A 14,952-nucleotide genomic window follows, 5' to 3' on the forward strand; every position below is an offset into this window, starting at 1 on the left:
TTCCTTTCAGTAGTATAATTGAGAGTCCAAGCAATCTATCTAGAATTGAAGAGAAACTCGAAGCGCACCCACTGGGCTAGCTGAATTGAAAAAAACTGAAGATAATCAGCACCAGAGGCATGGTTTAAAGTTTCAATTAAGTTCTGGGCAGATTGGCTGTATTTAACCCTTGCTTGGACTCTCCAAAGCAGCGCCCTGGAAAATGTGTTGATTTTTAAAATACGAAGTGCATTCTAAATGAAAAAATATGAAATCAATTTTTGTTTGATGAAGTAGAAAGTACACCTTTCATAAAGATAATTCTAAAAAATATAAATAACAACAGAAACATAATATTCTACACAACTTACATCCATACTTCTTGATCAAGCAGGTTACAAGGCTGAGTATGGCAAGATGAGCTCAATAAATAAATGCCAAGCATTCACATCTTTGTAACAGAATCAGACTAAAAGATAAATTTTGATCACATGTTTGCAAGGAAGCTGCAATGACTTTAATTTTGAGGAACAGTTGTAAATGTTATAGAACAATATAATCAGAGAAATACAACACATGTCCAGCCCAGAACTGGCTGAGTCTAAAAGCGGGGAAGAGCAGCAAGGAGGAAGGCGTTATAATCTGTAGACTCAGCCTATTGGTTACTGGACAGAGTGAACCCTACGTGACTGCTGTCTCCACAAATCGTGGAGAACTTCAGTCACTAAAGAAATAGTCATTACCCAAGGACAACCCATATGCTATGCTATATTTTTACTGCTATAGTTAGCTTTATGATTTTAATATTTTATTACAAACACTGTAATATATCCGTATTCTTACTACTGAATTAATTCATGATTTAATGTTTAGTAGTAGATGTCTTGGAAGGCAAGTTTCACTAAAAGATGAAATTCACGTATTTTTAAATACAGATGAGAACGTCCTGGCCCCTTTCTGCAAATTTGGAGAAAAATGGAGAAGCAAGTTGGAATCTTTTTCAAGAAATGAAGTTTCTTGGTTGAGAAACTAAACATTTTGTTTTTCTTCCTCAAGGAAAAAATAGTTCAGTTGCCTTTTGAAAAAAAGCACTTTTGAGAGTTTTATGTGAAAGGAAAAATATAGTAACATAGCTTACTGTTAGAAACATGTCAAATTCTTGTGAAATATTATACTCGGCATTCTTAAGAACTTCATCTACATTGAGATCTACATCCTCGGATTTCATTAATGTTGCTGCCCCTATGTCAAAAAACTTGACAGGAAAAGAGACACAAACAAAAAGTGGTTATCTAAAGTAGTATTAATCTGCAAAGTAATTCCAGATTACTCAAAAATAGTGAATTAGAAAATTGCAATGTTAGATTGGTTCCATTCTGCCTTAAGCAATCTTTATCTTTTTAAGCAAGAAAGCAAAAGAATAAATAGCCAAATCATCCAAAAATTACTGTCAACATATACTTGCAAATAAAGCCATCACACTTCAATGCAGCTTGTCAACACTCAAGTTGGGGGTATTCAGTTGATTAATCTCTGCATCACCTTAAGTTCTTACTTTTTTTAACAACCATTCGCTCCTAATGACAAGATTGGAACAAGTATTTAGTTGTTTTGCTATCTGATACTAGAAAGAATAAGCTAAAGCTCAACTGGCAAGGCACTAAAGGAAACATGATCTGCCTCTGAGAAGTGGATCTTGCTTTCTCCTTGGTGTAATTGGGCATGAAGTGTGTGTGGATCATGGTTCCAAGACAATGGAACAGGATCTGAAACATTTCAATTTCTTTTACACCAAATCCCATCAAATGCTGTTCATTCATTGCACCAATTTAATGTGATTCCATTTCATATTGTCAATCTCAGCTGACTATTATTCCCCAATAAATCCCCAATAAAATATGAATGCAGCCCAGCTGTCATTTTAAATTAAGTCATGATACTAATTTTCTCCTGAAGACCACTGTGGCAATTTTTTTTATTTTCAACCAACAATTCTCCATTCAAATATTAATGGCTATTTTATATAATGACGTATTTCATTTTGGATCTTCCGATGTAGTATTATTTTTTGCAAAAGCAACAATTATCTGCTTGTTTGGATTCAGCGGCAGTACACATAGCAAAAAAGAAGTAGGTTACTTTTCTACATTTTACTGCCTTTTAATGAGATTTTTCTCTCTCCAGATGACTATTAGCTGCAGTGCTGAAAAGTTGCAAATTTGTCTGATCAAAAAAAATCTAAAAAGAATTAGACCACAACCTCTAAACACAGATTTTCAATATAAATGTAGATTAGCTGAAAATTTGAACACAAAGCTTTTTTTAATATGTAAGACATCTTTTTTACCTGAATTATCTTGCTGAAACTTAATACAAGATGTTGTAAGGAAGCATCTGTAGCATTCCTAACCCGACTGAATTTCTCCAACCTAGCATTCTTCCATTCAAAGAACTCTTCAAACACTTCTGAGTTCTCTGCTTCATTAAACTGCCCATATGCAGCCTCCAAAGATCCTTGCAACTTCTGAATATCAAAACAGATAACAAAGAAAATAAGATAAAAGCAACAAAGGATCATAATGACACATTATAAAACAAAGCAAGCTCCTTTGGCTTTATGCCGATTCCTCTAGTAACTATATGGAGCAAAATCTGAAGCAATGATCTGTAATAAATGTTTGGCTTATGGGCTAGATTTTTTTTTTACTTATATATTAGGAAGAAGAGTAACTATTGCTGATCTATAAAGCAGAAAAAAGAGAATTCCAAGCCCTCCAGACATCTTTTGTGGGGCAGCAAGCAGTCATAGAACCACATGGCTTCAACACAGCTTGCCACACCATAGGAAGCTGCAGCTGCCCTATCTCAGTCCCAGTCATCCTCACAAACCTGCATTCTGAAACTCCTGCAACCCTGCCCTCCACCACAGCTGACCTTCAACTATCTTTTCTTGTTCCTGCTGTTCACAAGGTATGCCTTCACATGAGTGGGGGGAGAGAAGAGGGGGAAGAGCACAAAGGAGCTTAATGAGATAATCCACCAAAATGCCCCTTTTCACCATGTTCCTGGATTGTATGGATTTGGTTTTGCTTTGTGGAAAAGGGAGGGGGGGAACCAAGAGCAGTCCTATTCTGTCCAGCTCATTGCAGAAAGGGTTCCTTTCAGGGTTTTTTTTCTTCTTTTCCCAGCACAAAGGGGTGTTTTGACATGCTTGAGTTCCTTTAAGCCTTTTCTTCCTCAGTGTGCAAAGCCAGTCATATGTGGCCCAGTAGCCAGGTCAGGCCGACCTTGCCAACAGTGGGAACAAGAAAGCAGCAAAAATCAACGGGGAGCCAAAATGGCAAATATGGGGGGAGAGATAGGCAGGTGGGGTGAGTTGCAGTGCTCCTGCAATCCTAAGTGCAGGTGGGCCACCAACGCCCCAATTTTGATCATGTAACCATAAAGGTGCTCCAACATCCATAACTTTGAGCATTGGTCATAAAATGACTTCATTCTACTGCATCGCATCCTTGAATGGTTGCTGAACAAATGGTTGTAAGTTGAGAACTCCTTGGATTGAAACAACTCATCCAGTTCCTTTCATGCTTGTAGATGGAAAATGCAAAAAGACTGTAGGTCCTAAAGCTAATTTCATGCTTTAAAGTACATTTAAAGTTACAACATATACCAAACTATCATGGATGTGAATGGCTACAGTATACTATTTGAAAACGATTGAAACCAGAATTAGGTATGATAATCATCTGCAGGAAGAATGAAGTAGTGGGAAATAAGAGAAAATCAGGAGAGTCTCTGAAGTGCATGAAAAGAAGGGTGCAGCTAAGATGCTTTCTACAATATCTACCCATGTAATTTTATTTTGTAGGATTGACATATTCTGGATTCCTTAAACAATGTCATTTCTCAATCCCTGAAACTGACCTTCTGCAAGCTGCACCTACTTTCTGGAATCAAGTTCCCCCCAAAATCCAGATGCCCCCCACTTTGCTGTTGTTTAAAAAAAGTGTGAAAACCTGGCTTTTCACCTAGGTGTTTGGTAAGGGAGAATGAGATCACTCACTTCAACATGCTTGCTTCCTTTTACCTTCATTTATGTTTTATAAATTTTATTGTATTATTGAATTTATGTTTGTTGTAATTGTCATCCAGACCCATTGAGTCAGGTGGCAGACAAGTTTAATAAATACTGAAGTAAATTTGCACTAATCTCAAAAAGAATATTCCATATCACAAAAGGCTCAACTAAGAAGTTGCCAGAAATCCTTATTAATTGGAGGACATACGAGACAATTCCACAAAATTAAAGCAATTCATTATTTTTAAATATCCCTATTATAGAACTAGAACTATTAAGAGTCATTATAGAGAATGAATTTCAACATCTGCATTCCTTGAAGACTCCTGAAGAAGTTTTTCCCCAGGGTGAATCCTTGCCAATTACTAAACATCAAATAGAAACATGTCTGTATGAGATCTATAAAGGTTATTCCTTCTGAATGGTAGTAGTCTTGCACAAATATTTTCATTTTTACTTAGTTACAGATCCCAGAAAAATCAATATTAAAATGACTGCTGCATGCTGGAACTTCACTATTATTTAGACTGAAGCATTTAATTCCCACATTCATTTTTCACGGGAGTATGGAAAGCTAACTCTGTTGGACTACAGTAGAATTTAGCCATTCCAGTAAGCAGTATATCATAATTTTATTCCTCTTTCGCAATTCTGAAAAAATGTTCAAGCTTTCAAATATTATCATTTTTAAAAAATTTATAGCAGAAAAGCAATAGAAAACATATGTTACTATTCAAAAATATTTAAAGCAAGAAAATCAGACTTTTTAAAGTAGACATGTCAAATATGTGGGCCGCAATAGGTTGTGGAGTTGGCCTGCAGGGCAGTCCCGGAGACAGTGATGGGCTGACCCTTGCCGTCCCGGCACCAGCCATGCCCACCCAGTCAGCTGTGATGACCAGGCCACGCTGACCCCGGTCCCCGAGGGCAAACAAACTCCGATGCGGCCTACGATTAAATGGAGTTTGACATCCCTGTTCTAAAGCATGGGCATAAAAATAATTGAATATGAAATTATTTTAAATACATGCAAGGCCATTCCAAGAAAGAATAAAAACAGACAACTGTGATTTTGAATGGTGAACTGCAAGCATTAAATACTTGAAGTCTTGATATAATATTAGAGACCTATTTCAAAAATTAATGCCAAACAGCAATTTGACTCTGATCAAAATAATCCTTTATTTTTATTTTTAATGAAATATTTCAGAGATTTGTAAATGCCTAGTAAAAAGGTTTGGTAGTATGTCTACTCCTTTGCTAATGGCACATTTGAAAAAGCTTGGAGACTGCCATCTTGTGGAAACAAGTACTAACGTATGCAATACTGAATTTGAAACAAAAGAGTTTAAAAAGCCTTAAACCTGTTAGGGAATTTAAATTGTTACAAAATACATTTTTAGAAGATTTGTGGAATAAAAAAGAAAGAAGTATGTCATACTGAGAAAATAAGCAAAACTCAAAATGCAGAACAAATATGTAAAATAACAGTAAATTGTGGGAAAGAAAAAACTGCAAAATTATGATCAGATGGAGTTTTTTGAGATCCTCAAAAAAAGATTAAAATAGAAGGAATCTGAAAGAGATAATTCTGAATTAGGTTCTAGAGATATTGACTTTTCTAAATTTTTAATTATGATTACAAATGTCTATCATAAAATATAAATGAAGCAGATTATTCTTTTTCCAAAATAAAACCAACTCTTATAGTGAGATATAAAACCCCAACTTTGTAGGGTCCAATGCTTTTGATGGCTCTTTGGAATTTGAATTAATCAAATTGTTTATTTATCTATATATTTTTCACATTTCTGCATTGCCAATCTCCCTCAAAGAGGGACTAACAGCAGTGTACAATAAATTGGGTATAGTTTAAAAAGAACACATTACAGCCATATTGAGAATATGGAATAAATATAAAGCTAGTCTATATTTGAAAATATCTTTGTGGATCTCAGTATAAGAAGCTTTTTGTAGCAGAGGAATGAAAAGTAAACTCAAGTGGCTAATTAGTGTGATATATTAGTTTTTTATGAAAATAGAAAATGTTATCTAGCAGTACATTTAGAGACCCTTTTCTTTCTCTTTTTTCTTAGCTTTAATTTACTATGTCTATTATTACTTGTTTTTGCATTACATAGCAGACACCAAACAGGAACAGCTTGTTTTCTATATACATACATATGCCTATACCAATGTCATTCCTAAATACTATTTTGAATAGTATGACCTGCTCAGATTGCATAGACTGTTAAAAAGTAGAATACAATGGACATTTTGTCAATATTTCAGATTAGAAACAACAGCATCAGGAGGCTCTAAGGTTACTTCAGAAGTTAATTTAAACATTGTTTGCAAAAAGAAATGTCAGAATGATCCCATGACTGTTTTAAGTTACTGTTTATGATAATACAAAATTGTAATCTGATCTAGAGAGCATCTCATAAACATAAAATAAGTACAATGCCAATTTTGACCCAACCTTCAATGTTTCTAAGCGTTCAGAACGAGGCAGATCATCCATTTCCACAATGAATTCTTCTACAGTTTTGTACAATTTATGTTGCAATTCATTCCTCTGGAGAATCAAGGTTTGTATTTCATCCTGTGCAGAAGAGAATGCACAACTGAGGTCTTCTTCAGCAGATACAGGTACAGTTTACAACCACAACTGAACCAAAATTTCTGCTGCTAAGCAAAGGAGTTGTTAACCGAGTTGTGCCCAACCTTATGACCTTTTCTACCCCAATTGTTAAATAAACCACTGTAGTTGTGAATCATGCAATCGCTAACCAAATCTGGCTTTTCATCTGAGGTCACAAATTGCAATCTCATGATCCAGAGACAATGCAACCATCATAAATAAATGCCATTAAATAAGAATCCAAATTTTGATTATGTAACTTAGGGAATGCTGTGTCAGTTTTAAGTGTGAGGAGTATCACTATATTCAATGCTGTTGTAACTTTGAACAATCACTAAATCACAAATGGTTCTAAATCAAGGACCTCCTGTATAGAACCACCTATACTATCATGGTGGCGAACCCAGGGCACACATGCCGAAAATGGCACACAGATCCATCCTGCGGGTACCTGCAGCCTCGTTGGCTCCTCTTCCGCGTTCATGTGCACACACATGTGCCGGCCAGCTGCCTTTGCACGCGCGGAAGCTCAAAATCCAGAAGAGCAGCTTTCCGTTGCGCATGCGCGCACCAGCACCCAAACTTCCAGATCTCCATTGCACAAACCATCTGTTTGTCGGGAGCATGCATGCGCAATGGAACGCTGCTCTTCCAGATTTCAGCATTCCCATACACTCAAACTCCAGCGAGGCTGTGCATTCCTCAAAGGATGGTTTTGCATGCCATTTGTAATACAGCACTGACATTGACCCAAGACATCAGTTTTCAGATACTTGTGCAATATCAAATGTTGTATCATGTACATGCTTACAAGCCTGGAGATGAAAGCAATTTTTTTTTGCAATTAGTCAATTGAGCAACAACACAAAGAATAGTTCTTGAGCAGTAAGTCCTCTTTGTTTATCTGCTGATATATAACCAATGAAGAAAATATTCACATTAATTTGTTTATATACCTTTTTATTTATTTAAAAACATTTTTTTAAAGCTATATTTGTTATATAAAGTTATGTCAAATATTTCACCTTCACTTATGGACTTCTCCCAACCTACTTTATAGGACCTTTTAAGACATATATAGATGAGAGATAGATAGATGATAGATAGATAGATAGATAGATAGATAGATAGATAGATAGATAGATGATAGATAGATAGATAGATAGATAGATAGATAGATAGATAGATAGATAGATAGATAGATAGATAGATAGATAGATGATAGATAGATAGATAGATAGATATGGTAGTTTCTACAGGAATTTACACAGCTTTTCAACCAAGATGCTGAGCTTGGGGGAGTGGGGGGGAGAGACAGAGAGAGATAGAACATCCACTCTCATGCATTTAGTTTCAGGGAAGATGAATTTACTCTCTCTTGAAAAGTTTAATAATTAACAGAATAATCTGTAAGTAGTGGACATGTAATAAGTATAACAATCATATAAAATTAACAAGACCAATAATATGAATGATAAAAATGATACAGAAATCTTGAATTCAATTTTCACTCAAATGAAAAATTTCCTGACATTGGATCTACCCAATACAATAATCTTCCTGGATGTAATTACTAGAAATTGAGTTTAAATTCCTAGTCGCTACATTTAGGAATTTAAATTTCTACTACCAGTAGCTACATCTAGAAATTTAAAGTTATAATAGCTACATCTGGGAAGATTATTCTAGTGTGGGTGTCGGAAACCTATGGCCCTGAAGCCGCATGTGGCTCTTTCATCCCTATGCTGCGACTTCCTATCACGGCAAAGAGATGAAACAGCTGTCCTTCCTCCTCAACAGAGCCAAGAGAAAGAAGGGGGCGGCATAGGAAACGCTCCCCTCACCCGGCTGAATGCTGAACATAAAAGTTCAGCAGGAGGTGGGTGGCTGGCCCAGCTGAAGCATCCCCATTGGCGAGTTGGATGGTGGAGAGGCCTGGCCCAGCTCTTGCAGCGAGACACTGTTTGGCACCTCGAGATGCAAGATGCTGCCTTTGAAATGCACTACGCCTTTGAGGAAGCCAGGCAACAATGGCTGTGGCTGGGGGGAGGAGCAGAGGCGTCAGAGTTGCTTCCCCCCTTAGCAAGTCGGACCTGGAGGAGCACAGAGTTGTGTGCCAGGGGATCAGAAGGCACACACCGACATCGCCTCAACACGCATTTCCAGCGCACGCTCCTGTCCTGAACTGGGATTGAGGGGGGGGGGGTTAGGGGGAAGGCAGTAGAGGAAAGGATAGGGGGCTTCTAGGCGGAAAAGCCCGGCTGGCTTTCCTTTTGGTGTAGGGTGGGGGAAGACCGAATAAAAATCCAATTTCCCTCAATAATTGGGAGAAATTTATCAGCAGTCCAGAGTCCAGAAAGAGGCGTGGAGTCTGTTCGTCAGAGGATCGGAAAGGAAATCAGTTGAAATCTGGGTAGGAAGCTATTCAGAGAGGCATCAGCCTGGGTCTCTTCTTCTCTTCCCCTTAGATTCCCCGCCTCTGGCTTTCTTCCCTAGCCTCAATTTTTAAGGAGAGGAGGAAGCATAGTGAGACAATAGTGGCTAAAAGGCTACGAGGGGGGAGCAGATAGAGAACCCCCTCCTTTGTATTGACTGGCTCTTTGTCTCCCCACCCGCTTCAGACCATTTTCCATGGGGAAGCGAAGGGCCTTGGTTGGAGGCACCAGGCATAAAATGCAGTAGCTCTATACCGCGCCAAGTTCTCAGACTGGTACTCCTCAGCACTCTCTTTCTCTCTCTCCGCTCCCCCAAGTCCATAAGGGACTCCACCCTAGGTTTCCTGGTTCACATGTCAACTTGCAAAGCATCTCTGACCTGCTCTCGAGTTGCCATAGGCAAGGGGGATAGGAACACGAACTTACAGCTGCAACGAGGCAGCACACATCAGTCAAAAACAGAAGTATATTACAGCCATAGCTCTGTGAAGGCTGTCTCCCAGGGTTACCCACAGTGGCTGGAGGAGAGTGATCTCTACAACCTGCGAAATTGCTTCCTTGGAGAATGTGACAAATGACATACCTTGGGGGAGAGGGGGGAAATAGAGTCAAAGTTGGCTTCACTTGGGAAATGCTGACAGGAAGCTCCTAATAAATAACTGGATTTCCTTTGAAGCTTGGCTCAACGCTCATGGTTTATTTAGGGCATCTGTCAGAACCCTGACATCATGGGGTTTTATTGGGGGGGGGGGAGACACTCTGCAAAATGTGTGCTTAAATCTTGCACCATTGCAAAGTCCTGATTATTAAAGACAGGGATGGGGAAAAGATGTCATTCCTTTCCCAAGGACTCAGAGAAAGTGAAATAAAAATGTGTGTGTAAATAACAGCTCAGGATAGTTTCAGCCACAAACAACAGCTGCTATTATTTTTGCTGAGAGCTTCTAAGCTGCACAGCATTCTTTAATAAATACTAACAATAACAAACAATAATATACAGGATTAAAGGAAGGAAGGTGAAATCAGGAGAGGGGAAGTGAGGAAGGAAAAATCAGAGGAGGGGAAGGAAGGTGAAATCAGAAGGAAGGAAGGAAGGAAGGAAGGAAGGAAGGAAGGAAGGAAAAATCAGAGGGGGGGATGGAAGGAATAAGAATGTGAAGGGGGGTCATGTGACTAGGTGGGAATGTGAGATGTCAAATTGGGCACGCCCACCCAGGTTTTGTGGATCCTGGTGTTTTGTTTTTGTGGAAAATGGGTCCAAATGATTCTTTCAGTGTTTAAGGTTGCTAACCCCTGGACTAACGCCTGTAAAAATTTTAAGACATTCATTCTCATTCTCATTCTCTCTCTCTCTCTCTGTCTCTCTCTCTCTCACACACACACAGTTATTACAGTCCAACAAATTCTCAAATTGTACTCCATTCAACTATTCTGTTGCTGATCAGTAGAGGGAAGAGAAAAGCTATAAAATATGCTACTAATGACCTGCAAGTTGCTTTCTCCTCTTCACAAAATCCATAATCTGCGACAGCTCTAACATGGAGCCAATTTGGTTTCATGGCTAAGGACCAGAAACCAGGAGACTTATGAATTCTAGTCCTGCCCTAGGCATGAAAGTCAGCTGGGTGACTTTGAGCCAATTACACTCTCTCAGCCCAACTCAACTCACAGGGTTATTGTGGAAAAATAGGAATATTAAGGATATTAAATCACCATTTACTTATAAAGTAATAAAGTAGGATAAAAATCAAATTCATTAATTAATATGGATAAATCATACATTAGCAAAATATAGTCACATTTTAAATCTTTGGCAATACTTCTGCTATCAAGCTTAAGCAGCTACATCAACAAAATTTAAGAGACATCATAGGAGCTTAAATGGTATGATTTGTCACCTACCACATCTTTGCAAAGGCGTATTTCTTGCTGGGAAATATTATAATCTGCCCATATCTTTTCAAGCGTTTCCATGGACAAAGGGGCAACAAGTTTCTCGTTGGTAACTTTATTTGCAGCTTCTAAAAGATCTTCTCCCAAATGAGCTCTTTCATGATTTTGTCTGAATATTTAAAAATGAAAATTTATAATACTATATAATTAAGATCCAATATATAATTAAGATCCATTGCTATGCATCTCTGCTATTTTTACCCAATAAAATATATCCCAATATTCCAAGTATAATTGATTCTATCTGATGTACAATAAAAGAATACATAAGAACAACAGATTAAACCTTTCATGTAGGAATACTATCATCAGAGACATAACAAAACAATAGGCTTAGGTAATTGTACTCTTTAAAAGATAAATCAATAGTATTTATCAGGAAAATATAAAGTTTAGCCCCAGACTACGCTCAGTCTTTGAACCCTCTTGTTCCCTTCTCATTCCCCATTTCTTCCTTCCTGCACCTCCCGATCAAGTTGCCTGCTGCTATATTCCCCTTCATTTCTTTCCTTCACCCCAGCCTTCCCTCCTTCCTGTTTCCTCACCAACTGCGAAGCTGCTAACCTTTATTCTGCTTTTTATACGTTTGTATTTCCTCCCTACTTGCCTCTTCTATTCCCATTCTTTTTTCTCACTTTGTTGCTCTTTCTAGCCTGTTCCACTTTCTCTGCCTCCTGACACACAATCCTTTCTCTACACAGCTGTTCAAATGTTTCACTATGCCAAATAACCAGGGGGATCAGAGGAGGGGAAAGATCAATGAAATCAAAATGGTAGCCAGAACACTGACTTTCTACATTTCTTGCAACTGACAGAGGTTGGTACTATGATCAATCTTTACATAATCTAACACATTGATTTAAATATTATATATAATTATATTTTTATGTATGTTAGGTAAACCCTATTTGACATTGTGAGAAAAAAAACATGTTTTTGTGAAGAAAGATTAGAAAAGTCTTTTGTGGAACTGCTGTGTGTCCAAGACACTTTAAACAACTTCCCATTCAGAGAATTTTTTTTTTAAAAAAACAAGGTTTAAACTGTCCACTGGTCTTTGAGATAATCTGTTCTTGAATTATCAAATTTTGCAAATTCCTACTGAGGTCTCAAACCATTGCTGAAAAGTAAGCTGGCATTCTACTCAATTAACTGGGCCACTACAGGTTGTCCTGTACAGAAGCCTTAAATTTCTGTCATATGTCATGATGGTCATAACTTAAGGCACCCATTTAACCAACCCAATTTTACAATCTTTTTGCAGTTATTAAGGGAATGCAGCTGTAGTAAGCAAAAGCTGAAGTTGTTAGTCAAGCTCATTGTCCACAATGAGTATTTTTTGCAAGAAACTAGAATTAAACCCGTTTTTCCAGCAAAAAAATGTAGATCAGTCACATAACTGCAGGATGCTGCTAATGGCTATAAATGGCTAAGCGCCCAAAACGTGACTGTTCACGAGTTGACAATGATCACATGACCAGGAGAGAGGTGAGCGGCCATCATAAGTACCTTTTGGGAGGTCAATTGTAAGGTCAAGGATTTTCTGTAAGCTATTTTTAGTATCACTCTGATCAATGTACTTTACTTACTTTACTTTACTTTTATTTAATTTATAAACCGCGCCCTCTCCCAGAAGGGACTCGGGCGGTGTACAGTCATATTAAAACAACAATATAAATACATAAATATAGATAAATATAGATGGAGGAGGTAACATATAAATTGTACAGTAATAATTAAAATTAAAGATACATTAAAAACTACCCCTAAAAAACTACCCCAGAATAGAATGTTTGCCAGGAGGTTAAAAATGGGACTATAAATCGGCTAGGCCAGCTAATTGTACTTGAAACACAGTACAATATTTTACTTATATATGAATTCAGCAACTGTGGCAGTAAAAATGTATTCATGGTTGTCTACATGCACCTGTATAGTGCTCTGGAAACAAATACAAGATTCCTGATGCTACCCTTGGCTTTCCAAAATTAAATAAATCTGCTTTAGGAACAAATGGACAAAAAACCAAAAATATGCAAGACAACTAAATCTCGTAAGATGTCAATATTTTCCATGAGATCTCTTGAGATTTCAGCTGGGAACAAGCAAAATCATGAAACTGAAATAGCAGAAAACTTTATTTTTATTTATTTATTTTGTCAAGCATGTATAAGATAACAGATATAAGTATAAACATGATTATGAATACAGGAAATGGATATGGTAAGTGGGAACAGTAGGACAGGGACAGTAGACACGTTGGTGTGCTTATGCACGCCAGTTATAGACCTCTTAGGAATGAGGTGAGGTCAACAGTAGACAGTCTCAGAGGATCCGGAAATGCCATAAGATTTTTGTTTTAGAAGTAGTTTGTCATTGAATGAAAGGCTTTACAGAAGTCTATGTAAATTGTGTCTATTGCTCTACCCTGGTTGAGTTGTGTAGTCTATATGTTTTTGCAGTGTAGTTCTGAAACTTGTGAAATGTTGGCAATTTTCACTTTTTAATTATTTTTTGTTGACTGCAATATCTAAAATTATTTCTCTCAATAACCCCCACCTTATTTTGCTATGTTTGTTTCATATAAACTATGGTTAAACAAATCATAGGTTATCCTAAGAATAAATCAATGTTTGAAAAAATATCCAGGATTATTATTATTTACATCAACTAAAAATTATCCTTTACAGATATAGTCTAGAAAAATGCATACCTCATTTTTTTCAATTTTTCAAAGCTGATAGCCAATTTTTTCATTGTAGTTCCTACATAAGTGAGCAGCCTATTTTCCATACAATCATGGCTTTCCTTGGAAGCTTTCTTCTCTTTCTGCATTGCATATACCAATGAAAGCATTAGCCCATCAATATTGCTTCTTACAGGCTATCACTGAAGAATTGAACAGGACTAAGTATATCTTTCATACAGGTACACAGATTTTTTGCTTCAGGCAGTTTAAAATCACAAAGAAAAACAGTACTGGAATAAATATTTTAAATGGAACTGGTGGAGATGAAAAGTCAATATAACCAGAGGGTAATTAGCCTTTCAGCAGTCAAGGGTCACATTTATTATTACTAAGGAAGGCAAAGCATGATAAAGCAAATTGAATGAAGCCGTGTTACGCATTTGGGCAAGGCAACATTTTCTCAACATAGAAGATGAATTTCAGAGTTTGATTTTAAGGCCATGATAAGCCTGTATTATAGCTTATATTTTTGTGGGTTTCTGCCTCAAATAGTGAACAATGCCTCTAATTTTTAGCAATCATAGCCAAAAGGGCTTGGTTACAAGTGATTGTGGACTATTATTGAGCTAAAGGATACCAGGTTAACAAATGAAGACTGTAAAGAATTGCTTATATTAGCTGGACCACTATTGTCTCAGGCACCTTCCTTTATACCCATTAGTCAGGCCCACAGAATCTACTGACAAAAGTTAAACACATTAAAGAAAGAACATCTAGATCAGTGTTTCTTATTGGATGGGACTTCTTGAAGACCCTATTTCTTGATTGACAAATTGACGGTCTAAGAAACCCTGACCTAGACATCAAGCATCCACCCACTCTTTTTCAACAAAGGAAGAATTTTCTATATCATTTCATTATTGTAAGATTGACAATTACATAATTACAGGTGTAGCAATATTCTATTTATCCTACCTCCAGATCAGATGCCAATTTCTGTACTGTTGATTCCAGTGTTTCACACCGATGGGAAAGAATAGTGTTTTCTTTTTGGAAAGTCCCATTTTCTTCTTTTAGTTTCTCAATCTCCTCAATCAACTTCTGATCCTCTCTTGTTTTTTCCAGGGTAACATCTGACATCTTTCTAAAATCACAAATTACTATTCTATTATTC

At 37.2% G+C, this 14,952-nt stretch overlaps 1 protein-coding gene across 2 annotated transcripts in view; it reads right to left on the bottom strand.

Moving 5' to 3' along the window:
- Positions 1-14,952, bottom strand: part of STK31 (serine/threonine kinase 31) — a 71,716-nt gene that overhangs the window by 35,767 nt on the left and 20,997 nt on the right. For both annotated transcript variants that reach the window (XM_081970877.1, XM_081970878.1), the window contains exons 8-13: positions 14,754-14,922; positions 13,803-13,918; positions 11,039-11,198; positions 6,540-6,662; positions 2,327-2,503; positions 1,118-1,234 (exon numbers count right to left, since the gene is read on the bottom strand). In XM_081970877.1, the coding sequence (XP_081827003.1) occupies positions 1,118-1,234; positions 2,327-2,503; positions 6,540-6,662; positions 11,039-11,198; positions 13,803-13,918; positions 14,754-14,922 (862 nt within the window). The remainder of the gene's footprint in view (positions 1-1,117; positions 1,235-2,326; positions 2,504-6,539; positions 6,663-11,038; positions 11,199-13,802; positions 13,919-14,753; positions 14,923-14,952) is intronic.

This window comes from Natrix helvetica (assembly GCF_964273705.1).
Source record: "Natrix helvetica genome assembly, chromosome: Z".
In the NCBI taxonomy this organism is placed as follows: domain Eukaryota; kingdom Metazoa; phylum Chordata; class Lepidosauria; order Squamata; family Natricidae; genus Natrix; species Natrix helvetica.